This window comes from Neopelma chrysocephalum, unplaced genomic scaffold, assembly GCF_003984885.1.
Source record: "Neopelma chrysocephalum unplaced genomic scaffold, ASM398488v2 Primary Assembly neopelma1_97222, whole genome shotgun sequence".
NCBI lineage: Eukaryota > Metazoa > Chordata > Aves > Passeriformes > Pipridae > Neopelma > Neopelma chrysocephalum.
This window is the reverse complement of record NW_020925863.1, coordinates 158,244-185,755: the sequence shown is the minus strand read 5'-3', so window position 1 is coordinate 185,755 and position 27,512 is coordinate 158,244. Positions and strand designations below refer to the sequence as shown.

At 39.5% G+C, this 27,512-nt stretch overlaps 1 protein-coding gene across 2 annotated transcripts in view; it reads right to left on the bottom strand.

Moving 5' to 3' along the window:
• Positions 1 to 15,498: 15,498 nt before the first annotated feature.
• The window catches only part of CRB1 (crumbs cell polarity complex component 1), a 97,211-nt gene continuing 85,197 nt past the window's right edge, over positions 15,499 to 27,512 (bottom strand). The window contains exon 12 of one of the 2 annotated variants that reach the window (XM_027671941.1): positions 15,499 to 16,913. In XM_027671941.1, the coding sequence (XP_027527742.1) occupies positions 16,698 to 16,913 (216 nt within the window). In that variant the 3' untranslated portion in view covers positions 15,499 to 16,697. The remainder of the gene's footprint in view (positions 16,914 to 27,512) is intronic. The other variant, XM_027671942.1, reaches the window with a different exon arrangement.

Sequence of the window (27,512 nt, the reverse complement as noted above, 5' to 3'; positions counted from 1 at the left end):
TTCCTTCAAGCTAGCACAAATGGAAGGGGTTTTTTGGCTGCTTTGTTACAAGGTAGCTGACCTAAGGGAATTGCTGCATATCATTACAGAGTTTGAAACTCCACCAAAGATGCAGTAGAGTGAGACCTGGGAGTTGTTAGTGCATAAGTTTCAGCTTGTTCCAGAAAGAGAAGGTCTGGGCCAGTACTTACACTGAGGATGAGCCTCCAGAATTAATTTTTTTAATCAGTGCAACAAAGCTAAAAGGTTGTAAAAGTGCAAATCTTACAGAAATACCTGTTTCTGATTAGAACATGAACATTCCAGAGAGCATCTGCAATCTGCATTGCTGGAGAATCTCAGGATTCCAGAGTTGTATATTCAGAGGTCTGTACTCCAGAGTATTTCTTTATACTTTGGTTTCCTCTTATGTATCAACAAAGTATGTTATTTGGCAAAATGTTTCGCACTATTAAAAATTGAAAGTATCATAAAAAATAATTAAAATCTTTAAGCTTTCCAGGTGGGTCAGACCAGGTGTCTCCAGTGCTGTTCAGATGACAAAGCTGCAGAGCATCCTTGTTTAGAGCTGTTATTAACGACTTGGTAGAGGGCATTCTTCTCCTTTACTGGTACTAAATGTTGTCCAAACATAGTGCTGCAGTTGTGTCTAAGAGGAGACAGGCAACACAAAGGTTTTTGTTCTTGTAACACTTCTCACTCATTCTTATTCATGTCCTTGGTGTTTTGTAGATGAGAATTTCAAGATTTACCTTTTCTTCTCCTTTGCATCTGATACGATGTTTCTGTCCATGGTTGCATCTAAGTTGTTTTATTTTCTTCATTTATTAAAGATAGTAAACAGTATTAATCTCTTTAGGATGAAAATAGAGAAAAAAATCAGAAATTATGGCCATCATTACTTTCAAAACCATCAAAAACCTAAGTCCAGGAATGCTGCCAGAAAGTGGTTTTAAAAAATGGCACTCTGGTAGAGGCATAAATTTTACTGGCTTTCCATAGGGTTAGGCACTGAACAAATAATCACGTAGGTTGTCCCATTCTCGGCTGCCAATACTCTTACAGTTGTTATAAAGATCATAAAATTGAAAGTTTGGTAGTGGAATCTTTTGAAATTGGGGTGTTGTAGCAGTAATTCACTGTTACATTGAGTGAAAATGTAGGCTGAAAAGAAGTAAACAGATAAAAGATGGAAGGTAAAATTCAACTTAGAATTATTTTTACTTCAGTCAAAATGGTTCTGTGCTTATGCTACATTGTTTCCTTACTATTTACAAAACCCATAGTATGTTTACAATTGTTAAATAGTAAGTCTTTTTTGGTTTTGAACCTTGTATGGGTTCAGAAATAACTTAGTTTTATATGTGTGTTGATTTTAACTGTAGGTACATTTTTTACTTTGTAATATACAGAATCTTTTCCACTTACTATCAGTGATCTTTTAAAAAGGCTAATATTTGTGCCTTATTTAAATAGAATTACCAGTTACCAAATACATAAGAGTCCAAACTGATATTTCTGGTTCAACATTCTTGTTCTCTGTCCTTGTGATAATATAAAATTGTTTATTGGCTACATATACTGTATTTTTATTACCACATTGGGTTCTATATTAAGATAAATTGTCCAGGTCCAGTACTTTTGGCAAGTTTTATACTTGTATGCTTTTTATTTGTGGAAATCCTTCTAGTGTCTTTGAAAATCATCAACATTCATCACCAGCTGCTGGTGAGAACTGAATTCTGCTCGGTCAGAGCTCCTGTGGTCTTCTTCAGAGGCATCTCTTTTCTTCAGGATCTCAAAAATCTTCCCATTTCTCCTGTTTCAGGGAGATACCAGGTCATTTGATAAGCTGTTACACATAGGAACAAATTTCTGATGTAGAAAGTCAAACTAGGACTTGAAATGAATCTTTTTGAGTTTGTTTTGCATAGACGTCTGCCTAAAATGAGCCGTATCACTCATCTGGTTTGGGAGGAAGAAGTAAGGGCAGTAGAAGGAGAAAGGGATTCCTGGGTTGTTCCAGTGTGGTGTGGTGAAGCAAAACCTTGGGAGTCCACAGGAGGGATAGTAACTTTGAAGAAATCCAGATTTCAGTTCTAGCTCAGTTAGTGTGATTCCAGCCCAGACATATAGGCAAAAGTAATATTGCCTATAGAATTAATCCCCTGTGGGATTTGCAGGACGGATAACGTGTTGTCACAGTCAGAGCCTTCCCATTCATGCGAATAGAGATGTAACGTGGAACACAGTGCGGATATTCAGGGAAGGACAGCACTGTGGATGCAGAGGTGATCCCTACCCACCCTCTATGCATGCAGAGGGCAGTCTGTGTAGAATAGGCAGTGGTTTGCTCTTCCATCTCACATATTTGAGCATCATGTAGTTCTGAAAAATAGACTTGTTCTGAAGAAAAAATGTAGTCGTAGGAGTTGTCATAGAACTTGTTGACTGAAGCCTTCACTGTCATTTAGCATTTCAGTGGTGCTGCTGCTGTTGGGGTGGGATCATCAGGAACTCTCGGCACTGGCTGAAGTCCCCTCTCAGGCATTGTAACACAGACTTCAGGCAGAGTTTTAGACAAATGCTGAGTGCTTCTGAAAATCCCACCCAATCTATTAGAAGAGTGTTTTAGACCTCACAAATCTGTTTTAGATGTCTTTTGAGGTTTTAGGATGAGCTAGTTTACAACCTTGTGTTCTTGTAACCAATGTAAAGTCTAGGCAGAAGAACAGTTAAGCCAGGTTTTTAAAAAAGCTTCTGTTTATCCACCTACATTCAATCATATTCAGTCCTACAGAACAATCTTTTGTTGGTGCAGCTTTCTAATGGAATTGCTAGGAGCATCTAAACTTTTCTCTATGCATGTAAAATAATTAAAGAAATATTTCATGCAATAATCCAAGTGCCAGCATGAGGCCCTTTTGCAAATACCCCCCTGTGTAATACTGGCTGTACCCTGTCCTGCAGAAAGGAGCCCCTAACCATGGACTTCCCTGACTCTGCAGGGAGAAGTCAAGGGTGGTCTTTATTTCTCCCTTGGCACCACCTTCACACCAGGTGCTGTGAGACTCCAGCCAGTGTGTTCCCAACAGCCTGAAATTTTGAGCTAAACAAGTGTGGCTAAAAAAAATAATGCCTGAGGCAACCAGCTTCCTTATTGCAAAGCTCAGGGTGGTGAGGGCTGTCTGTTCCCACGGTATTGCAGTAAATCTTTGGAGAATGAATGTAGAAATAAATGCACCAGCAAAACCAGTATGAATGGTGATTTGACTTGTCTTCAGTAACTTCTTTGCTGCTATTAGGTGTGTATGTTGTAGCCAATTGCTGTTTACTTGTTAGCAGAGCCTGAGCTGACTAGAACATGTCCTCATCTTCACCCCAAGAGCGTGGACCACAGCTGGCCTAGAATCCATTTTCTTCGGGGTGTTGAAAATAAAGGAATGGAAAGGGATGATATGGTTTGTTTGTGCAAAACCTTCCTTGATTTGCTTTGTAATACCTGTTTCACAGTTTTAGTGAGTGGCCAGTTGAAAGTACTTGACAGGTCTTTCTGAAAGCTTCTAAGTAGAGTTGCCTGATGAGTCCAAAGCCACCTCAGTCTAGAGGGCCATCCACCATCCATGAGGTTGGCAGGGCTGTTGCCATTTTCTGCTGGGTTGGAGTATGAAGCAGGTAACACAGTTGGAAGTTACTCCAAGGTTTACTGTAGTAAAGGGTACTCAAATAAAATTGTACTATTACTTAGGTCAGTACTAACAACACTTGTATTTAGAATCCAGTAACAGTATTAGCATTTGAAAAATAAGTTGAGTTCAAGTATGTTGACATTTATTATGATTCTGCGTGAATTAACTTTCTGTTTCTGTTAAAAATAAGGGAGCTACTTCGTTGTGCGGGTGGGGAATGTGTTGACTTTCAAATCTTCAGTGAATTTTGTGCAATATTTCTCCTTGTTTCAAAGTGATTTAATAGTGCACATCTGCTTTTAAGCAGATCCTTGAAATGGTATTTTTCAGAAATGTGTAAAATTACATGTAGCTTTGAAAAATGGTTGTATGATAAGAACATGAAGAATTATATTCTAATAAGGCAAATGTATATTTCCAATGACTGGGAGTGATTATGGATGTCACATTCTGTAGAAATAATAAGACCTAAGCCAATGATCGCATACCATCAGTTCCAGGCAATTCTTAAAACTATAACCTGGTTAAATTGAAGTGGGGTTAAATATCAGAATTTATGATGTTTAGTTTATCATTTGATCACTTGTTTATCACGGATAAAAAGTTTAGGAGTTAAGCGTTGCTTTCCAGGACCAGCAGTGAGGTGAGACTTCATGCTGATGACCACAAGAATTTGGTTTGTGACATCCCTAATTATCATAAGTCATTACTTAAAATATTTACTAATGTCGCCAGTATCCTTTTAATTTTTTGTAAATTAATTTCTTTGTATATTGATGTACATTTTCTTTTAGCCTTTGGTTTTCCCTTAAGAACTTCTTTAAATTAATATACTTGAATGAGGCAATAAAGCACTGTGGAAGAGCTTAGTCTTGGTACAGCTTGCACACAAGCACATCACGTCTGTTACTTCATGATTTTTGAGGAGGAAGAGCAATTTAAAATGCTTACATGTTTGGCAAACTGACAGTTTGTGTTAGTTACTTCTAAATCTGTGTCAATTATGATGAGAAATGCCTCAACATGGAACAAAGCAACATTATATATCCTGGTAAGGTTTTCTTTTTCAGAACATTTATTTGGTGACCTTTGAAAACCGTTCCTGACAATGCCCCTGTTGTGAGTCTTTAATACTTGTAGGAGAGGCATAAAGTACAGGACACATTGAAATTTTATTGATAATTTTAACCAACATTGTCCTAACAGTTTTAAAAATTTTGTTAGTTACTGACCTTTTTTTACAAAATTAGAGCCAAATCTAAGAATTTACTCCATGCTTTTGCACCTTCTGGACTACTGTTCAAAGTCATCTTGAGAACTGTATTTCAGACCTTGACTACTGTTAGTAGTGCACTGTCTAGATGTAGTAAATGAGCTGTGATGTGTGGTGTGGTTTGTTTTTTCTTTTTCCTTCCAAAGTTTTGTGATGTCAGTAGAAGTTTTTGGTGAACTCCACATTACCATAAAGTGCCCAACACTGTACTATAAAATAAAATTTAACAATATCAAAATTCCTTGGGTGATGCAGGTTCTTGTTTGATGTGTTTTCATGCTTATCAGACATAAAGGTTAAAATGATACTGTATTATATTGGAAGTTTTTGTCTGTTGAATGATCATTTCAGTTTCTCAAATGTAGAGAAAGCAGAATGTGTTTTCTCAAATGCAATTGATTAATTAATTAGTGCAAAAGTTAAATGTTGATGTCCGCTGAAATTCCAGTGGTATTTAACATCTTTTAAAAACCTTAGCTAATTATTCCTTTTTGTTAAACAACTTTTCTTGGTCTCTAGATCTTTAAGTTATTGCCAAAAATGTAGGTATATTATTTTATTTAATAGATTAATAAATTGACATACTAAGGAGAAATTACATGCAGACCTGCTTTTATCCCCCTCCTTCCTCCTGGCGGGGAGAGGCTGATGGAGAAAGCACCTCTTGGCTTTGTGGAGAACAGGAATACAATGGGGATAGATTTTATTTGTAACTTAGGTGGGCTAAATAACATGTAAGTGGTGGGTTGACCCTGGCTGGTCTCTGCTGCTCCTTCCACCTCAGTGGGAGGACTCCTCACACTCTTCCCCTGCTCCAGCATGGGGTTCTCTGTGGGCTGCAGGTGGATCTCTGTTTCCCCGTGGACCCCCGTGGGCTGTAGGGGCACGGCTGCCTCACCATGGTCTGCACCACGAGCTGCAGAGGAATCTGTGCCCTGGTGCCTGGAGCACCTCCTGCCCCTCCTTCCTTCACCCTTGGTGTCTGCAGGGATGTTCCTCACATAGTCTCACTCCTCTCCCTTGGCTGCAGTTGCACAGGGATTTTTCCCCTCTAAACTAGGTTATCCCAGAGGTGCTGCGGCTGTCGCTGCTGGGCTTGGCCTTGGCCAGCGGCGGATCTGTCTTGGAGCTGAATGGCCTTGGCTCCGTCACATATGGGGGAAGCTTCTGGCAGGTTCTCACAGGAACCACCCCTGTGGCCCCTCTGGGACCAAAACCTTGCCCCGAAAATGCACTGCAGCACAACACAATAACACATCATGAATATGTTATCAGATGTGGCTTAGCTTTTTAATGTGGTTACTTCGCTGATTTATTTTATATGAGTGTATGACTGTAATCCAGCTAGAATTTTCCCTTAAATGTCTATGCAGTATAATCTGATCTGTTATTCACTCTTGTAAATTAAAACCTTTTTGATATCTTATGCAGTCAAACCATAGAGACTGTGGTTTCAATATTTTTATATTCAGTCCACAACTGATGAAAAAATTACAAATTATCTTGATACAAAACAGTGTGGGTGTAATTTTAACACTTGCCATTAGACTTGTGCTAGCTTATTGCAGCCAGTAGAGTGATACCAGCTGAAATGATCTTGCAGTCATTTCTTTGTTTTTCCAGTAGATATGTCCACATTTATTCAACTATTAAAATGATAGCTGTGGAAGTGAACTTTTTTGTCATAGGTCCAGATTGAGTCAGTTATAAAAGCAATTTTTCGGAAGGAGCGACAAAGTATGAAGATGAAGTCTTTCAGGTAAAGTTTACCTACTTTCCTTAGCTTTTTATCTCAGGGCACTGAGAGTGGTTGCAGCTTGCCTTCTGTGGATGTTTCAGTTCAGTAAGTTCTTTGAAATCTGGAATGAGAAAGGATTGAAGAAGAGGAGGTAATAAAAGAAGATAGGCTAGGTTAAGTTGGCAAATTTTACACAGGTGATGCAGCAGCACTCTGTTCCTGCCAATGCAACAATACCAAGTGTTTGTGAAAAACTATTTCAGGGGAGTTTGGTGTACCAGCCACGTGGTAGCGCCCTGTGTATGAAAACTGGCTCATGTATTAAGAGTTCCATTGTTTCCCTCATTTGGGGGAAAAATGCAGCCCAAAGCAGTGTCTTATTAGGGACTTGTTTGGGAGGAGAAATGCTCCTATTCATTAGTAACTTCTTTGTTGGTTGTGCTTCAAAAGTGAGATGAGAGTTGCTTTTGCAATACACTTTCACACAGTGCAGCTGCAGCCAAACCTGAATGATGGACAAAACATTTAATTTTCTTTCCAGAACTCATTGTGTGTTAACCTCATGTTCACAAAACGAAAAGTAACTTTATCAAATTCATGGGTTTAGATTTTTATTTGATGTGACAAGCAATAACAACAACAACAACAAAAACCTGAGCAATGCCTGGAGTGTTGTTGTGTGTTTGCTGGTATTCAGATAAAGCAGAGTAGAGTCAGTCTGCAGATTTTCATCAGTCAGAAAAAAATGCTAACAGCTTCTTGCACTTCAAAAGCCCAGAGGCTGTCAATCCTGTTAGAAATTCTGTGTGAAACATAAACAAGTACTAGTTCTAAAAGCAAAGTTTGGGAAGCACATTTCGAATATACTGTGGGCTGCATATCATTTCCTTCCTTTGGCTACCTGTTTCACACTCCTCCTGAAAGTCAAAGGGCTGGGCTCCTGATGGCGTGCTGCTCTACTAATTTTTTATTTTTGGGTCCACTGAAACTTTGGGGAACAAAACAGCAACAAAACCCAACATATAATACTGAAAAAGAAAGGTGGCCTACAAAGAATCTATTAAACTTGGTTTCAAGCCTTTTCCTTTTAGGTCTGTTACCTGGTTTTAATTGTTAAGTCCTGCAAAATACTCAGTTTCATGAATGAGACACAGTAAAGATGTACTCTGCCATGTAGAGTTTACACAATGCTTATTTGCCTACACAAGTTTGTTTTTCAAGTATATATAATTCTATGAATAACTCTATTAATATACTTTCAAGGTGGGTATTTTTTATCCTAGTGCAAAATTAGTTCATTTGGTTTATCTTAAGATAGTTCCTAAATGATGAGGAGGAGTGTTTCTGTTGTGTTCAAGATGGGCAGAGGGTGCTTCTCGCAACCTGGACTGTTGAAAGGCCAAATATTAAAAACCATCTTGTGACTTTCAGGTTTTATCCTTGACATGCTCATCTGAAGCATGTCAACTTCTGGAGCCCAGGTTTTTTTAGAGTGGTTTAGCATTGGTGACTTAAACTGTGGTAGATGAATTCTGAGGCTCTCCCTTCAAATGTGCTTTAGAAGTCATAGATACAGCAGAAAGTTGGGGCTCCCTGCTCCCCCCATCCTGCCTGCAGACCTCTGCTCAGTTCCACGCTAGCGTTGGCTCCACTTTGTGTAAGACCCCACTTCATAGTATCAGCTGTTTTCTGTTCGCTGTTCCTTTTAAGAAAATAACCTGTTAATATAATACCACCTGTTTAGCAATGAGGAAGATTATGTACTAAAATGTTCAGCTGAATAATACATACAAACATCTGACATTTGGCCTGCTCTGAGAATAGGCGACATGCTTATTTAACGATTTGGAAAATGTTAAAATGGTGAGGTAGAAATTAAAATGTCATTTTAAAATATTTGTATTTAACTTATGTGATTCAGTCCTATTCTACATTTCCCCTTGGCATATTCGTACTGGGGGTCATGGTAGCAGTCTGACACTGCGGATACTTTGAACGATATACTGAACATTGTTGGCATTTCAGCCTAATTAATTGCATCCTATTTTGTGATTTGTCTTTGGTCCTTTGGGTTGCTGGCCTAGGATTTTTTTTTAACTTTTTTTTTTTATACTCGTCATTGTCTCATTTTAAATGTCAACAGACCAGTACTTGTGTAATTGTTTTTTTCCCCTTCTTTTCTCCCCAGTGTCAGAAAAATTGAGAAGTGATTTCTGTGTCTCAGGCATGCTACACAAAAGAAGTATATCCCAGGACTGAGTGACAAACAGGCTAATCCAGTCTGTGCAGATCTTGAGTGCAGGCACATGTTTTTCTGGCCAGCGGTCACTGTTAGCCATGGTTTTGAACTACAATAATCTTCTCTAGGGCTGGTTTAATCACTTGTGCCAACACTGGGCCACCCCAAAAGGCAGATCTGCATCTTCTCCGTTGAACTCATTTCTCATGCAAAAACCTGCTGGAACCGCCTTCTCCCCGGAGTCAGGTTTAACACAGTTGTCTATGATCCTGCCACAGATCCCTCTAAAAGCAAATGCTTGGCACTGGGCTTGTTCAACTGGACATTGCAGTTTTATACACTTCAGAATGAAAGTGTCACCCTGCTGATTTGCTTTAAATAACCCACACTTGACATATTGGCATGCCCAAGGGAATATTTAAATCTCTGGAAGAGCTGCAGCCACTGACACATGAGGAGGCATTGCCAGAGACAGAGGGAGAAGAGCTTGGTCTTCTGGTTTGCTTTTTTTTCCTGCTTTGTCACTGGGATCGAGGTTTCTCCTTTTGTGGATGTTTCTTGATCACTGCAGCCAAAGTGTGAAACAGTGGTGCTGCAGGCAGCTGGAGAGGAAAGCCTTGTGCTTTTTCCTCTGAAATAACGCCTGGGCTTCTGGCTGGTCCTGAAGTGGCTGCAGTACAAGCAGGATGCCCCATCACTCTGGATGCCCACAGCTTGTTATGTGGGTATCCTCTCCCTGCTTGAGGAGACTGAGGAGGTAACTGGAAGCAGCTAAAACTGCATTTACTTCTTTAAACTGTTTTGCCCTCGTAGGAAAAATATGTGAAAACATTCCAACTCATCTTCCCTTCAGACTTACACTTTTCTAGCCTGCCTAAAGATTGTGAAATCACTTCAGGGTAACAACACCTGAAATCCTGTTAGCTTTGTGCTAGCTGCATGGAAGACATTTAGTTGTTTATTTTGTGGGACAGAAAGCAGCCATGTAACCCGAGGCTGCCCCGCACTGTGACTGCTTGGGCGTTGCGAACATGCTGCGGTGCAGGTGGCTGCTCCTGCAGGTGACAAGGGCTGGCGGCCCGAGCGGTCACATCGAGTTAGGGTTGCTGGGCAGAGCCTGCTCTGCTGCTGTCTTCTCCTCCTGAATTTCTGCTGCCAAGCAGGTTTAGCACAGGTGCCAAGTGAAACTAAGTGGGTTTAAATTGGAAACATACATTTTTGTCAGCACTGGTTATTACAATACATGCCAGTGGAAATTGCACTTTTGCTGGAACTACAGGTGAAATCTGAAAGGTCACGCACAATATTGAGCTGAGGAAAATGGCATGCTTCAAACAGTGCCATGAAGCGCATGGAACCAGATGAAGGCCAGTGTAGTTTTACTGTGATCAAAAAAGATGATTTAAAGCCATGGTTTGGACATGTCTGCCTTGCTGGTGTTTGACGATGTTAGGTGAATTGCTGGTGAATGTAATTGCTTTGTCAAATGATTTTGAGGAAAGAAAAATAATGGCCCGATAAAAACAGCAATTAAAAGCAACTTTTGTGAAATAAAGTCAGAATACAATAAAGTTGCTCTGATTGGCTGCAGTATAAAATCTCCAATACATTTTTGTCTAATAAGTATCATTTGAAAGAACATAAACCCAGAAAAATCACCACTGAACTGAGAACTCCGCCTGGCCTTCAGGACTCCACCTGTGCCTTGATTCATAATTTATGCTCTGGTTTTTCACTGTGCAAGAGGTCTTCACACCTCATGACATGCATTATAGATGGAGGAGTTTAGGTTAAAACATGCTTTTACTGTGAGGCACGAGGTATCACCCGCTCTCCGCATTAGATTCATATGTGCAGTTTAAACAAGACCTCACTCTGCTCCCAATAAATGCACACCAGATGTATCTTTTATAAATGTTAGGTTTTGCTGCATCTTGACACATGCCAGTAGTTTGAAGCCTGTGCATGCTTCAGTGGGGCATGAAAGCCCCATCCATTCATTCAACTGTGACATTTTGCAATAGGCAAAATTCTAGTGTTGTCAGCTACTTTATTGAGTTGCAATGCCTAATCTGATGCTCTTTTTTTGAATTATTTTCAGAAGTGTCAGTTTTCTTTAGCTGAGAGGTGATTGAATAGCACTGGAAAAGGAACTTGGCCGAAGTCCTCTGATCCGTGATTCCTGATGTTATGTGACATTACACATGTAAGGTTTGTCCTTCAGTGAGATTTGGGGCTTATGTTAAATAAAACATAGTAGAGAAATTTTGGCCTGGGAAAAAGACTTTGCTGTCTCTTATCTGGACACAAGCTTTCTGCTGCAGGACTGCATGTATTATGGCCATTTTAAAAAGTTGTATTTACTGTGTTCTTTATTTAATACTGTAATTTGGGTGATGTTTATTATTAATTAGCACCTGTTTGAACAATAGTCACTAACCAGACTTAGAGATGTAGACAATGGCAATAAATTTTGGCTTAGCTTGACCTGAAAGCTTGATAGGCCAGATGCTTTCTCGCTTCCTCCAGGGCCAGGAGGCATGAGTTTTGGAGGCTTGAGAAGGGGAGTGTCTTCCCTGGAAGTGTCCTGGGCTGTGGTCACAGCAACCAGGCTGCAGAGGAGCTTGCAATGCAACTGCAACCACCAGGATAACTGAACTGGTCTGAGGGGACCCTTCCAGTGGCAACTACCTGATGCCTTTGGGGCAGTAGGACTCGTGGTGTCTGAGGTTGTTGATCTTTATTGAAAAGTAACAGAGAGACTTTTGAAGTGAGCAGAAAACCCCTTATAAAAATGGGACGTATTAAGTGGAGAAAATTGTTTCAGCTCTGCCATTTTTCTGCCAGCACTTGTCCACAGTGTTGGAAAGACAGCGGTAATTTCAAAAACAGAGCATCTGCTTCTCAGCTTGTATAAATTAGTTCCATGAAGCTCTATTGATTTGTGCCACCTTGGTAGTTGGTCAGTGTGGATGTAGACAGCAGATGGTGCACATTGCAGTGCTGAGGCTGGCAGCCCTGACCACAGCACAAAGAATGTTCATCTCATTTCCAAGCACAGAAAATGTTTCTTGATCACTTGATTCCAAGTGCAAATTTGACTTTTTAAACTGTAAATGCTGTTCTGGCATGGGGATAGTTTCCTTTGTAATTGCATAATGAAATAATCCCACAAAGCAAAAAAAACACAGGCTGCATGTGGCTCGATATAATCTTTATTTGTTGGTCATTTTGATCCTGTACACAGCAAAATAGTAACACGAATACAGCATCTAAATTATAAAAACACTATATACATATAGAGAAGGAACAATTAACTTTACATAAAATGGTGAAGGCACATAATGCAAGGTAATGCTCACTGTTTCACAGGCTGATTGTCACCTTTTTCCAAGGGAAAAGGGAATGGACCATGAAAGGGAGGTAAGTTTCATCCTTCCCCTGCTTCTGAGTATCTTGAGGGGTTTGGTGCAGAGCAGATTGTGTGCTCTAACATAGCACCCTGTCTTTCTTTGTAAGGCTATTGAAGAGAAAGTTTTAATGTGTAAAGTTTGGGAGTATATTGAGCATTTTTTTCTTTAAGGGATAAGTTGCAAGTGATCGTGAATAATTTATTGTACTTGAAGCTTTTGAGTCAAGTGGATTAAACAAATGTAATTTTGAAATATTTTAAGTATTTTATAGAGAGATACCTCTACATTATTGGAGATTATCAGTGCTTTTTGGGGAACCAGAAGCCAATTTCAGTATTTTTTTCCTTATAGCAGCACAAATGCTCTCCACAACTCCTAGATGTTATATTGGTCCTCCCGGAACGTCTGTGCTTCTATACACATTTTATTATACCCCTGGGCTGAGAAGCAGAAAATAGTTTGACATCTGCTATATTGGTTTTAATCTGTGGGTTAAATTTCATCAAAGATGGTATAAGACATTCTCTGCAATGTATTCTCACCTGTTTTAGCTGTTGTTCCCTGGCTGAGATACGGCCCGGAAGGGTCAGTCTTCCTAACCATGCATTTCATGGTTGCTATAGCATGTTCATGTGGCGACAACTTTGGGACTTTTGTGCTTCTCCAGGCTGCCATTGAGCATTTCCAGCTGCAGCATCTACCTCCCTGCTGCCTTTGGATGTTGCTTCATTAATTCAGCTTTTCAGAAAGTGTATTTGGAACTGACATTTGTTGCCTTCTGGGCCTTTTCCTGTTTGTTTCATATAAGATCATAAATAGAGTTTTGAATATTTCACATTTTAATCCCTATTTGAAGTAAAACGTGCTCCCTTTAGGTTATCTTACACAGATCTGCTTCGGTAGGCAATTCTCATTCCTAACTCACCGTCATCCTCCCTCCCTTTCCTGTGGTCTCACTGATGTGAAGGTCCAGCTTCACCTTTGCTGCAATCCAGCGTTTGCCTCCACCTCCCTCAAGTGCCATTCACTTTCATTTCCTTTTCTTCTCTCATTTTTCTGTGAATTTCCACCACTCTTATTTTTATCGCTTCCTCTCCGCTGAGGCTGACAGCAATCACAACTTACTCTAATCTTAGTTTAAAGGTTTTCCCCCGCCTTCTGTCTCCTTGACTTACCTTCTACAAACCACGCTCGTATTTCACTGTGAGATTTTTCCCTTTTTTGTGCTTTTATGGGTGTCTTTTTAATTCTCTAGGATCACATTCCTCCAAAACTCTCTTTGGTCTGTATAAAAAGTCTTCAGGCTTTCATCTTCTCTGCCATTTCCTTGCTCTGTACATGCTCCTGGGTTTCTTGCTCAGCCCTACAGATTCTATCTGCGGCAACACTTCCTGGTGTATTTTACTACCTCTGTGCAAAGTGTTTTTCTACTGTCTCCAAAACTTCATCTAGAAAGTCAAACCATCGAGAAGAGCAGATTTACTCTCCATCTACTCCCTTATTCTTGCTCTATCTTTCCCTGTGAACAATAATGCTTTCCTTCAAGTTCCATTCAGACTGCCTCCATCTTCAGCTACCTTCTCTCTTTTGTCCTTTTCCTTTGAATCACATAATAATTTAACCTGGAAGGGACCTGCTGATGTCATCCAGTTCAAAGAAGGGCAAACTTCAAAGTCAGATCTTTATTATAACCATTTTACTGCTATTTCTGACGTTACTTAATTTCTGGTTTTCTTTCTTCATCTCTGCTATTCCCTGAGATCTCTATCAATTCTTTTTCTCCTTTGAGCTTATTGACCAAAATACCAAGAACATAAAGCAGGTGTGTGGAAGCATCTTCTTTGTATCCAATTTACTAGTTCAATGCTGCTTCTGCTGCTTGTGCCTAATTCTAGATTTGCCCTGGTGTTCAGAGCTTGCTGTCCCCAGGCACTCCCCATCTCCTCTTTACTCACTCACTGCTTGCCCTCAGGTTGTCACAGCTTCCCGTGTCTCTTCCCACTTGGCCACTTTCTAGGCAGAGTTGGCCTTGCCTTTGGGTCTCTCACAGCTTTTTTGTGTGAGGCAAAAGCCATGTGTTTGAGTCCACAGTAATCACTCCTGCTTCGCTTGTGGTCTCTCATCCTTACACATTGTTTTCTACTTCAAACTGTACACTCTTTGAGTTAATTTAATCTTTTTTCCCCAATGTTTGTGAACCTTTCTAGAAATGATCACACCTAACTATGTTATTCTTTATTATGCCTCAGCAGTGTCTCATAGGGCAAAAGCTGGGTTAAATCAAAAGTTTCAATTAAAACCTACTGTGTCCCTAACGACATGAAGCTATGTTTTGAAAAAGATCTACCCTGAATTTCTGCTATCTCTTATCATAATTTTAGTAACTTATTTTTCCATCCTTAGTTGTCATTTGAACTCTCTGAATTTAGACTGCAGCTGTACAACAACGATTGCATTTAATATAATAAGCTTCAGTAGTAAAGCTGTAAATTGGGCTACAATAAAATCTGTTGTGCATTTGCGCTGTGACTACATTTTGTCCTTTTAACTTGGCTTGAATCCAACCATCTACTTACATTTTCTGTAGGCCCTTGTTTTGAAAGATATTGGTGAGGACTGCAAAAAATCCTGAGTGTGCTTACTATCGTAGTTACTGCTATTCATCTAATACAAAAATAAATTTGAGTGGCATTGATCTTCAGTAATCCCTTAAGGGGCTCATTCAAAATGAATTATGAATTGATCATTAATTAAAAAGATGAGTTAAATTCTTGGATACTGAATGTGCATACTCTATTATGCAACTCCTGGAATAATCATCTGGGGTTTGGTGTGTCTGTCTGGGATGTTTCACAACTGCAGGAACATGTAAGCTGAAGTGTAGGGGGAAGGAAATGCCATCATGGACCTTCTGCTCTGTCACCTCTTTATTGTGGGTTCAGTTTGTGTGGGAACAATGTTTATACATTAATTTCTTGACTACATCTGAAAATAACCTGCACGAGTTATGGCTAAAATTTGTCCCTACATTCCAAAAAACCCCTTTAACTTGGGTGTGGTTTTGGCACATATTTTTGGTACAATTGTTAAGGCTGGAAAACGCTTCTAAGACCATTGAGTCCAACCATTAACCTACATTTTCAAATGTCTATTTCATTACATTATATGTCAACGTAATTTATATTACATCTATGTAAATGTCTATCCCATTACAAGCTTACAAGCTTCTCCATTACATTTTATGCGTTTGTTTCTTTTTTGACAAAGAAACCCTTGTGCTGCTGAGGTTTATGAGGTAGTTAAATGGGATTATCTCTTTTAAAAGAGGAAAATTGAGACATAAAAATTTATTTTCCCATGATCATATGAAAAGTCTGAGCGTCAGGAGAAGCACCAACTTTGTTGTAATTATTTTCAAGCCAGTGCTTTACCTGTAGGCTACTTCTGTCTCTTTCCTGCTATTCTCCATGAGCTTTGGGGAATGTTTCTGAGCATGCTTTTTGGCAGCCAGTGTATGTTTGCAATGTGAGAAGCGATAATTTTCTAAAAGGGACCATCAGGTAATATTGTAATGGGAAAAAGGCAGTAGTGTGGATGCACACAATTTGTTTAGGATGTTTAGACTCCATGTCTCCTAAGAAGTTGGGTTGTGCCCACTGGATTTTTTAGGATACAGTCATTTATACTCAGAGAAATATGTGCTTTTGTGGAAACTGAAATTCGTTTCACCTTCATTTCGGTAGAAGGTGGAGGGATGGCAGATAAAGTGAAAGAACTGGAGGAAAGAAAATTAAATTTGAAGCATTTATTTTGGAGAGTTTTCGCACAGCTTCATTTTAATCCCTGATTAACAGATGAAAGTAGATATGCTGAGACACGGCTATAGTACTAAACCCTTTGATAACAGAATTACAATGTCTTTATTGTACAGGCTTGGTTGATTTGTCTGCATCAGCTTCTGCAGCAGTGATTCCTAGGCAGTCAGAGAAGAGCACAAATGAGGAGCTGTTATCCGTGTCGTGTCCAAGACAGGCACTTACATGTATCCCACGAGCCATTACTGTCTGTAATGCCTACTGCTGATTATCAAGGCTGGAGTTGCTAGTGCAAATAAAAATTGTCCTCGGACGGGTTGGTCCAAAGCAATGATAAATGTCATTGGTCACTTAAACGCTAAAAGAATTTTCGTGTTATTGAACTTAAAAGGAAAATACTGAAAGCCCAAAGTCATCGTAATATTTATACCGAGCATTCCTGATATCAGAATGAAAATTAATATATCTAACATATGTACACTGTCCCCTTTCAGCCATCTTCCAGGGTGAAGGAGTGCTTTTGCTGTCTTCTAAATCAGTCTTTCCATTGGCGGTGGCTGCACCATGTTCCACATCTCCACCCGGGATCCCTCCTTTTCCTGCCGACTGGGGCTGTAGGTCCCTTGAGTCGCCCGTTTATTGGCAGCGATGACTGAAACCACAACTGCCAAGAAGAGGATCAATAACAAGGCCAGCGTTACTGAGCCAATGGAGGTGAATATGTTCGAGATCAAGTCAGTTGTCAACTGGAAGGATTGAAATAATTGCAATATAATTTCCGTCAAGAGAATACTGAGACACACTTGAGCTACCATGGAAGAAAAAGAAAAAACACTCTATGGACAGGGCTCTGCACAGACAAGCTACTGCTGGACCAGTAGAGAAGTACATTAGCCCCTCCAGATTTTGTTCTTTGGACTCTAGAAAGTTACACACGTGGTGCTGGATGTTTAGTATTCAAGGCAGAGCTGGATGAATTTCATGCAATGACCCATTTCTTTTGACAGCTTCCTTACCTTGAAAATAACTTGTAAGTTAATATGTCTGCAGACTATAGTAGTAATTCAGCAATTATTTGTTTATTCACTTAAATAATAATACATTATTCCTGGTTTGGTTGTGAACATGTTCTTGCTGGTCTTTGCTACTGCAAGTTAAACATGAGCTAATTTGACTGGATATATATTCAGCCACATTTCTATTTCTCACGCTGGAGGAGTCAATTTTATGTGAAAAAAACCCAAACATATATATATACACTTATATGTATAGATTATATATACTTATATTTATATATATAGATTACATATAGAAAATTTGCTTACTTAAATATTTTTGTAAAATGTACTATTTCTACAGGCATTCCTGCCAGTAAACTTTTCTATAGGGTTGTTTGCATGATATATGTATAAAGGCTGCATGGGAGCACAGTAAAATCTATTGCATGAGAAATTAATCAGTACATTTACACAAATATGTTATAAAATATTCATCCAGCTCTTCTTCCACATACAGGCTTCATAGCTTCATCTACAGAAACACAAGCAGCACAATACAGGATGAATGTAAGGATGCTCTGATTTTTTTAATTTTTTTTGAGTTTTCATGTGGCAGTGGGAAAGGTAATAATGTCAGAAGGCAGAGTGCACATAAACAAATTTATCAATTGAAAAGCTTTAGACCAGAGAAACTTTATAGTTGGTACATGAACGGTTTATGCACATCTATGTATATGCTTTCATGTGTAAAAAATGCTTATGGTGAGGTGAGCCAAAAAAGTGATGTGGTTAGTGTGGAAAAGTGGTCACTATGGACAGAATGACCCCAGCAGGAATTGAACTTCTGGGCAGATTCTGCCATCCGTCATCTTTTGATTTGTATTGTGAGTGACAGCTGAACTGCCCGAGATGAATGTGTGCTTCAGGCTGAACTTTCAAATCCTAAAATATTTAGAAATGGAAAACAGCAGGTCAAAGCCCATTTCCCAGTTAGATGCTCCATATTACAGGGTATTTTAGTGACCTGCTTACTCGTCACTTTTAAGGAAGGGCAGTTACAGTCCAGAGAACAATGACAATCCTGCATTCAGCGATGGGTGCACTGGAAAGTGGGTACTGCTGGTGTGTGTACTTGGACTCCTGCCTTTGCAGGAGATCAACAATGCCAGAGGGAAAACGTTAAAACAATCCTTCATCTTTTTAACTCTCTCCAGCTCCACACTGATGTAAAAGGTCCCACTATAATAGTAAAAGCAAGTTTGACTCAGGGATTCTCTCTAGGGGATATATATGATCAACTAGGATGTTTTCCTCTGTCCTTGATGGCTAAATATATGGTCCCTATTATTTTAAAAACATTTTTCCCTATAGAAATAATCTAATGCAGGTGACAGACCACATGAATCCAACTGTAAAACAAGGTGGCATAAGACATGTTGGTCTATTAAATAGTATTGGATTGGGAAGGTCATTTTGCCTTTGGATGGTGTTACAGATGTATTTGAGATCATAGTACTCTGTTAAACTATGACCCTTGTTCCTCTTCTCTCAGAAATGCTGCAAATTTTTAATGCAATTTTTTGATCTCAGAAGCTGTCTTATATTTTCATTGTCTGGTCTGGGAAACTGAGGACTGAGATAGATGAACTTAAGTCTATCCTAGGGTTGAACAGAATATTTGTGAAAGAAATTCAGTACCATAGGCAACTGGATGGTATTGCCTTGTCTCTGGTATGTGAAATATCTGAACTTATTCTCCTGCTTTCTAGTCTATGCTCTTTCCATTCCTGTTGTCAGCATGTCTGTATCTATGGAGGTATTTTCATTTAAGATATCCTTCAAAATAATTTGATTTCTAAAAGAAAAATTTTATGCAAAGAATGGGGGAGGAAAAAAAGCCTGTAACTTGTTAAAATGCAGTCACATATCTAAACCTCATTCTCAATTTAAAATAATCATAACAGGGCTTTTTTTCATTTTGCAAGAGTTATTTATAACAGAAACCTTACCCATCCTGAACCACTATGTAAAAGAAGTTACTCCACTGATTGATATCTAGACAGCTGGGGTTTTTACCATGAGCAAGGACATAAGCTAACTTTATTTCTGTGTTTATGTTGCTCGTAATTTTTAAATATGAAAAAAAGGGCCCTTTCTTCATCTTTTTAGGTAGATTCTATTGATCAAAACCCCTCCACCATTCAAGTGCTGTCCCCTGGTTTATCAGCCCACAGCTCACTGCTGAAGTTTACAATATAGGTGGCCCCCTTAGCAGTTGCACTGAACTGCTAACAAGAGTTGCCAGAAGGCTCTGCAGTCTGGTCTCATCAAAATCAACTGTTTCTTTAGTAATTAATGGCTGAACAGTTAAATTAATTTGGAAAATCAGCTGGCTGATCTAGAAAAAAAATCTGAAAAGTTCTGTCCCCTGTCATCTCAGAGTCTGTTCGTTGCATATTTGATGATGATGATAGACTAGATTGTAACAGGTGATTCCAAAAAGAAAAGAATTGAGCAGCATTTTTAGGAACATAGTGCTGCTGAGACAGTGGAAAAAGGGGTTTCTGTCACTGCCCCTACCGTGTACTTTGCGTAATGGTAGGGAGCAGGCTTTAAAAATGCAGTTTGAAATTAAAGGTCCCATATCACTCTTTCAGGCTTTTCTGGTAAGTCCTTGCCTGTTGCTTCCCCCCTCGATGGATCACACAGGCTGCTGTTCCCTTCCTGACATTAACTAGTTAAGATCTGGTTATTGAACTGACTGGTTGGTACATGGCAAGATACAATTTTTTGGTGTCTTTATCACAAAGCTGTGGCAGAGACCCACACAAGAGATGTTCTGTGGCCTAGAGATACAAAAGCAGAAGAGGAAAGCCTAGGAAAGGAAAGAACAGAGCAAGACAAACTATTTTGTGTCAGCACAAAAAAAAACCCCAAAAAACCCCCCAAAAGCCACAAGACTGCTGGAAGCTTGTGAAGAGAAACAAGTTACTGGATTTTTTTGCTGAAAACCTTTTCTGTCAAGGAAGCCTATGAGACCCTCAAACACTGTGATAGCCTTTCAGAAAGAATTCTTGCTAATAAATACCACATGGTGATCACAGCTATTTCTGAATGTAACTTCAGCACTGCTTATGAATAATTAAATATATGTAGGGTAAATGAAGGAGGGTTAATTAACTGACTGGGCAATACCTTAGAGATTGTCATTACACTTTGAGCAGGAAGCTGGACTGTGAGAACTCCTGAGGGCTCTTCCAACCTGAATTATCTTATGAGCCTGTTTAAAAGGTAATTGGTGACAGAGCAGTTGTGAAAGTTCCCCTGCCCCTAATATAGAGGAGCTGTCAGTAAAAGCCGTATCCTTAGTGGTAATGGATGCTGATGGCAAGATGATGTCATGTCCCATGGTAATACCAACAAAATGAAGTCTGCTGACACTAGAAGAGCTATCTGCTTCTCACTAAGTTATTTTATGTAGCATGTTCTATTTATATGTCTTTGAATGTCAGCTGGAGCAAGATAAATGTATTTTGGCAAAATTAAAAAAAAAAGAAAGAAAAAATATTACCGAATTTAGTTTTCACGTAGTGAACAGTTTCATCTGCAAAGACAGGAAGAAATGCAGGAAAAAAAAAATCTGTCTTTTTTTGAAGTCAAGTCTTTTGGCTTTTCACTGGCAGTTTCATTTCAAAGTTGATAAATTTTTTTAAATTATTAAATTATTAAATTTAAATTATTTTAAATATTTAGATTAGAGAAAATAAATCATTGGATAGAGTGAAACTCCATTGTAGGACTGAGTTTTGCTTTTCATTTGGTTATTGAAATAGATTTATTGTTCCACTTTGGTTCCTTGATCTGCTTTGTAGATGAACAGTTTGGATAAGGAAGGCCCAGTTCACAAGTCAAAGCTCAGAGGCATTTATCAATCCAGTATATGTATGCTTATCTTTAAACAAGCTGTCCCCGAAATGGTTATTTTATAAGAGAGAACATTAGGGATTTGCTATATATGAACGTTTCCATGTGTGCCAAGTGTCAAAGGCAAGTGGAATTGCACAGAGAGGAAGCCAGCCAAACACACCGGGCCTCTTCCCCCAGTGAGTTTTACCTCAGCATGACTTTGCTGATCTAATCCTGCTTTGTGTCATTACAGGGATGAGAAGCAAGGCCAGGGACACCAAGGCTGAGCCAGATCAGGGAGAGAGAAGAGCAAACTGCGGTGCTGGTGGAGAAATCCCTGCAGGTGTGAGAGAAGCAGGGTGTTCTTCCTCGGGACGCTGCTGCGTGGGCACGAGCTGTGCGTGGGGAAGTGTGGTTTGGATGTGTCTTTGGGATGTGAAAGGCGCGACATGCTCTGAAAGCAGCAGCATTCCTCTGTTGCTGGGCATTAAGAATTAGCCAGCTTTCATTTCAGCACTCGCATAGAACTGTGCTTCATTCTGGATTCCTTGCCAGACAGAGACATCAACACAAGATTTAAAATACACGGATTGTCAAACCCTGGAGAATTCCCTTCTCCACCACGTGCGGGGCTTTCTGGGAATTCTGCAGCTGCTCTTGAGCACCGGAGCTTTCGCTGGCAAAGTCTCAGGATCCTGAGTCCTGACACCACTCACAAGGTTATCACTTCATTCCCGATAAGAACATCTGATCCATGCCATCCAGATTTACTGCCCCCAAATCAAAACCATTTGCTATAGCAATGAGGGCTGATTGGCTTGAGTAGTCCTAATCCATGTCAGAATTTCTTTGAAAGGTTTGGGGGCATATAGGGATAATAGTGAGCAGCCAAAGAAAAGCCATTTACTTGATTAAAAAGCCCATAGATGTGCTGAGTTTATTTCATAGAGGATTTACTGCCATTCTTATCAGAATTTTTTTCTGTTGAAGGCTGAATTCATATATGAATTTGGGTAGTTCAAGAAGAAATCTAGTCAGTCATATACAAATCTGTTATTATGAGATGCACTGATAACCCCTGTGAAACAACAGTTTATTTTCAACAGCAGTAAAGTGGCCATAAATCTATAGATTGACTTTGTTCTAATAAAAATTGGGTGGCACATGAACCCCCATTTTCTGTGATTTTCTTTTTTCATCTTTGCAAGTCATCAACTGTTCCTCTCCCTCACATCATTTATAAGAGGTAGCTGCTCTGCTTGTCCTAAACACCAGCCACTAGGTCGCAAGAGCTGTGTTGACCTGTATGTTGGGCTGTTGAGTTGAACTTATAATACATTTTGGACTAATTTAAGGAGAACAGATTCATGTCCAGCTGATCTAAACACTGCACAGGCCACTGGAAATGGCAAACTGTTTTAAAGATTTTATACGCGTCACCTATTTCCTTTAACTGCTTTATCCTTTAATGGTTTACCCTGTTTTCCTACTTCATGCTGTCACCCATGTGGGCACTGATCTTTGGGTGTGTCTATACACAGTTATTTTTCAGGTACTTGAATAATTTACTGCTTTCTACTTTAGTACCTGTGGCAACAAAGGAAGCAGCACTTAGTGCACCTTAACTGATTTCCTACTGTTTATCACCAGCAAGACCACCACTGCTTTTCCCTTCTACACACCTCACAACTCTCCAGTTCATCTTGTGGGCTTCAAAAGTGGCAGTTGCATTGCACAGACATTCTTCTTGTCCCCATGTGTGAAGAAAGTAATTTCTGAAAGGTGCAGTATTTGCTGTATTGTAAACCTGGTGCTTAACAAGTTTCAGGATTATCTGGTAAGAAAAGTGAATTCTCAGAAATTGATAAGCAGAAAGCAGGAGGAAAAAACAGACCTAGAAAGACTTCAGGTCCAGTTCAGGATGGCCTACAGTTGCCACATATTGGCTGTGGTGCCTTCTGTATGCAAAGTAACACCCCAAGGCAAGCATGACTGCTTTTTTCCTCCTCATCTTAGGAACTTCTCCCTGACACCATGTTGACTAAGAGGAGGCTATCCTGTTGTCCCCCACCTACCTCTGCAGTCCTCTGAAAAATCTCTCTATATGACATAAAGAGTTGTAGATCATCTTGAAACTCCATCATTGCCATTGCTGTTTTTACCATCAACCTCTGAGTTGTTTTCCTGATATCTGCAGGAAAATACAATCCCATTGGTGGAGGGCCTGAATGAGACCCCAAGTCCTGTACATACTCCTGTGGATACTGCTGAAGAAAAAACTTCTGATGTGTGCAGAATATCCACAGTATAATACATATAGGCAGTTCACCTTGAAGAAGAAAGATTGTAAGTAATTTATTTTTTTTTATTTTTCCATTATCTGTTGGATTATTGTCTGAATATTTTCTTAAAATGTCTCTGAAGAAATTACATTCGCAATGACCTCTATATAGTATATATATTTTTTATAAAATGTAGTTTGAATAGTTTGTCTTAGTTGACACATGGCAGTTTTAATTGATTTCTTCCTGGAAAATGTCAACTTTTAGTTTTCTGACAGTTCTTGAAATCAAAGCAAAAGTGGAGAGAGAATTCATGTTAGCTGCTATAATGATAAATTGATCATCTGACTTGACCAGTTATACATCAGAAAAATGCAATCTTTGCTATCAAGGAAGAATTACATCTCTGGTATTCTGTGAGAAAATGAAGAAGTTGGAGATGATTGAAGTATAGGATTTAGCTGGGCTTGCAAGGAACGTACCTCATTAAGAAATTCTGACAGCCTCCCTCCTGGCACATGAAGCTGCACTGTTGTGACACTACGGAAGTTAACGAGGAAGTTTGTTCTAATTATAGTGGAGCAAGAAATTGGAGGTTGGAGACGGAGCTCTCTGAAGTGTTGCAACTAAATTGTAAAGCGGACTTTGGTTAAACATGGGTTTTGTTCACATTAGTCTTGATCTTCCAGTCAGATTGGCATACCCAGACCTCCTCCTCCCCACATTAGATTCCAGGACCATTACTAGATCACTTTAAACAGTGCTGTGTTTAAATCAAAACAATTGGCTCCTTCCTCAATGCAGTAATGTTCAGCTTATGTGGCCTTCTATTGACAATATTAGCCTTTCGGCCAAGTAGCTTTTCCAACTCGGAAGCTAACTTTTAGAAATTAACCTTTAAAGAACAGGCTACATACAGTAACTGTAATTTTTTTTAACTACTTGTGGTATTGATGTCTGACTTTTATTAACTGTTCAATGAAAGTGGTCCAGCTATGAAAAAGTGGTGTTTAATATGTCTGGATGGTCTGTCTTAGGCAGATGGAATAATATTTCTGGTTTTGGCCACTGTACTGTACATGAGCCATGGACCCAAAAGAGACAGAAGTACATAAGTAGGCCCTTAAAATCTCCATCAGATATTTTGCTGGACTAGTATCTCACAGGACAAAGTATTAAATGCCTTTTATCTTAGACAGCAGTGTTGGTTACACAGAGAGAAGCGACCTGGGTGGCAGTTTGGGAGGCCAGCTCTCATTAACCTGTGGGCTTTGAGAAGGCTCCTTGATAGCGCTTCTGCAGCAATTGCCAGTGCTATTTTTGTAAGGGTTCTCCAGCTCTTTTTAAGATCATCTTGGGGGTGCAGCACAGATTAAATGTGCAGCTCCAATGTGTTGTTATGAGATGCCTTTTAAAATTCTATCGACAGCCTCTGGTGTAGGAACTTCACCATCTGCTGCAATCTGAAAGGATAAGAGAGAGAATCTATAGCTGGTGCAAATCCAGGCAAACCATGCTGAGGAGGAGTTTGTCCCATAGTTGCTATATCACTGACTAGACAAATGTTTTAGTAAAGGTGTCAGTCTCTGGGGTGCAACATCCCTTTCCAGTTTGGGAAATGCTTTGGGGCATCATATAGAATTATTTTTGTACATGTCTGACAGCGCAGTGCATCAGGTGGTGTTTCTGCACAGGGAATAACTGCTTTACAGCTTTGAGGCAGCAGATTCTATATGAGTAAATCTTGGTGGTGGATTAAATCCTTCTCAGGCAAGTGTCTTGCGGGAAGGAATGGATGATATTTAAACTCAAGACTATCGCTGAAAACAGTAACATTCTGTCATTGCCCTGCTTGTAGCTGGGTTGAGTTTACTGTATCCCTGTAGTCGCCACTGCAGAAATGACTCCTGAACACGGATTTGGGAGAACACACAGTAGTGGCCTTTTGAGGAAGTCTGATCCTGTTTCATGGAAGCGTGAAGTGGGTGTAAGGGGGTCAGTAGATTAAATCCTAAAGCAGAAGAAGACTATAAAAAGATGCTACAGCCCTCAAGATGAGGGCAGGACAGTTCCTGAGGAAAAGAGGTGAAGAGCAGTTTAGTAGTCAGGGTAGTTAAAATAATGAGATAGAAGAATGGATTTCAAAACTGCTTTCTTCATTGATTCCGTAGGTGCTGATCAGACCAGCATGTGGAGGATGATGTCTTGATACTCCAGATGGAGCTGATGGGAATGACAGCATTTGGATAAGAGGGGCAGGAAATAACAATGTAGGGTATCAACAGCTAAGTCAAGGGGGCAACTAAACCATTCCTACTGCAAACTTCTGCTTTCCTGAATTTTGCATGTATATTTTCTCTCTCACTCTACATTCCATTTTTTTCTGTATAAGGGAGGAAAACTATAGAAATGTTGCTGAGGAATTTGCAATGTGGAAGCCCAAAGTCCATCTGTGTGGACTGTTGTTTCTCCTTACTAATGTATCCATGTGCATTTTTTTCACCATGATTCTCCTGTGTTCTGAATTAGTAATCTCAGTTAACTTTAACTGAGTTGCACAACCTGAATTGTGCACAACCTGGAGCTGCTCAAAACTCCACTTTTCAGCACACAGCAGTTGGGATTAAAGATCTCTTTCTTAATTAGTGATGTTAGAGGTAGATTTTTTAAATTTTATTTCTGTAATCAGATCTTTGAGAACAGCACCACATACAAGTACAGCCACCTTCTGTGGGCTGTGGTTCCTGACTGTGACAATGTGTAGAAGGGTCTGGTCCTCTTGCCCCCAAGTCCTGGTTCTCTTGCATAGGTGCAACCTGTGCTGAAACTCAGACCTGTCTCCTTCCACTTTCTGTGGGAATAAGAAACTGCTCTGTTTGTCCAGTGATGTGTACTAGGTGGGTCAGCAGTGTATGATATAGCAGAGATCATTTTGATTTCTGTCTGATTTTGTAAGTGCCAGGCACTTTCCATCCCTACTTCTCTGCTAATAAGCGAGACCTACAATCTCAAAACTGTTCCATGAAATTCTTCTCTGTATTTGGTGCTAAGCTCCTGCAAAACAGCCATGTGTTGCTACCTAGCATTAATATTATGCTGTCAAGTGGTGATGAAGTAAGTAGCTATTTGACTGTTTCACACTGTCAGACAACAAGGTATCAAGTCAGCATCTAGCCTTTGCTGGGTGCAGCACTTCGATTGCAGCCATCTCGTGCTTCCAACTGTAAATATTAATGGTATAAGATAGACCTTTATTGGCTACATAATACTTGCCTTAGCACACTATGTGACACTGTCACGTTACTTAGCTAATTATATTCCTCGATAAAAACTTTGAGTGTGGTTTTATCCTACTGGCTTTTTTTTTCTACCAGAAAGTGGATTAGAGACGACATCACTATGTTTTAGCTTCAGGAAAGACTTTGCTGGAGATGCATACAGGAAAAGTGTAAATGAAGAAAATTATAAACTTCCATGTTAGTAAGTATTCATAGAAACCTTGTTTAAACTTGATTTAGACTTCTCATTTGTTGGTGGATTATTTTTTCTTATGGCTTTTTTTTATTAATTTTCTTTGGTTAGTGTACTTCCATCTTGTTGATAGAATCATATGAGTTTGTGTCTCTCTACCTGTGAACCTTACCACTGTCCTCAGGGACTCCTGGGTCAAGTACTGCATAACTAATATAGTATCTAGTTATTGTGTTAATAGCACTGACATTCAACAGGTTTGCATCTGACTGTGAACTGGATGAAGCCAACTGTAATAATTACTTTTTGGATATCTGCTGAAGATGCAAGTGTTTTAGAAAGTCTCTTTCTATGGTATGGCTAGCATAGTACATGAGGAAAAGGTCTCTAAAATGCAGTAGAGATTTCTCTCAACTTTCTACTCCATGCTTTTACCTTACTGCCACCTAAAGATAACTAACAGAAAATACATTGTACTTCAGATTAGAAAGTTTTACTCTAATATGCTGGGAAGAAATGGCAGCCTTGTCAATGTCTTTCTTTTAAGAAGAATGCCTACACTTTCAGAAGATTTTCTTGAAGATCATACTGGGGATAGGAAGAAAAATCTGCTGACTCAGCTCACTGAATTTACCTCTTGTCCTCTAATACAAGGCATATTGACCATGAAGCCAAATCACCCTGTTTC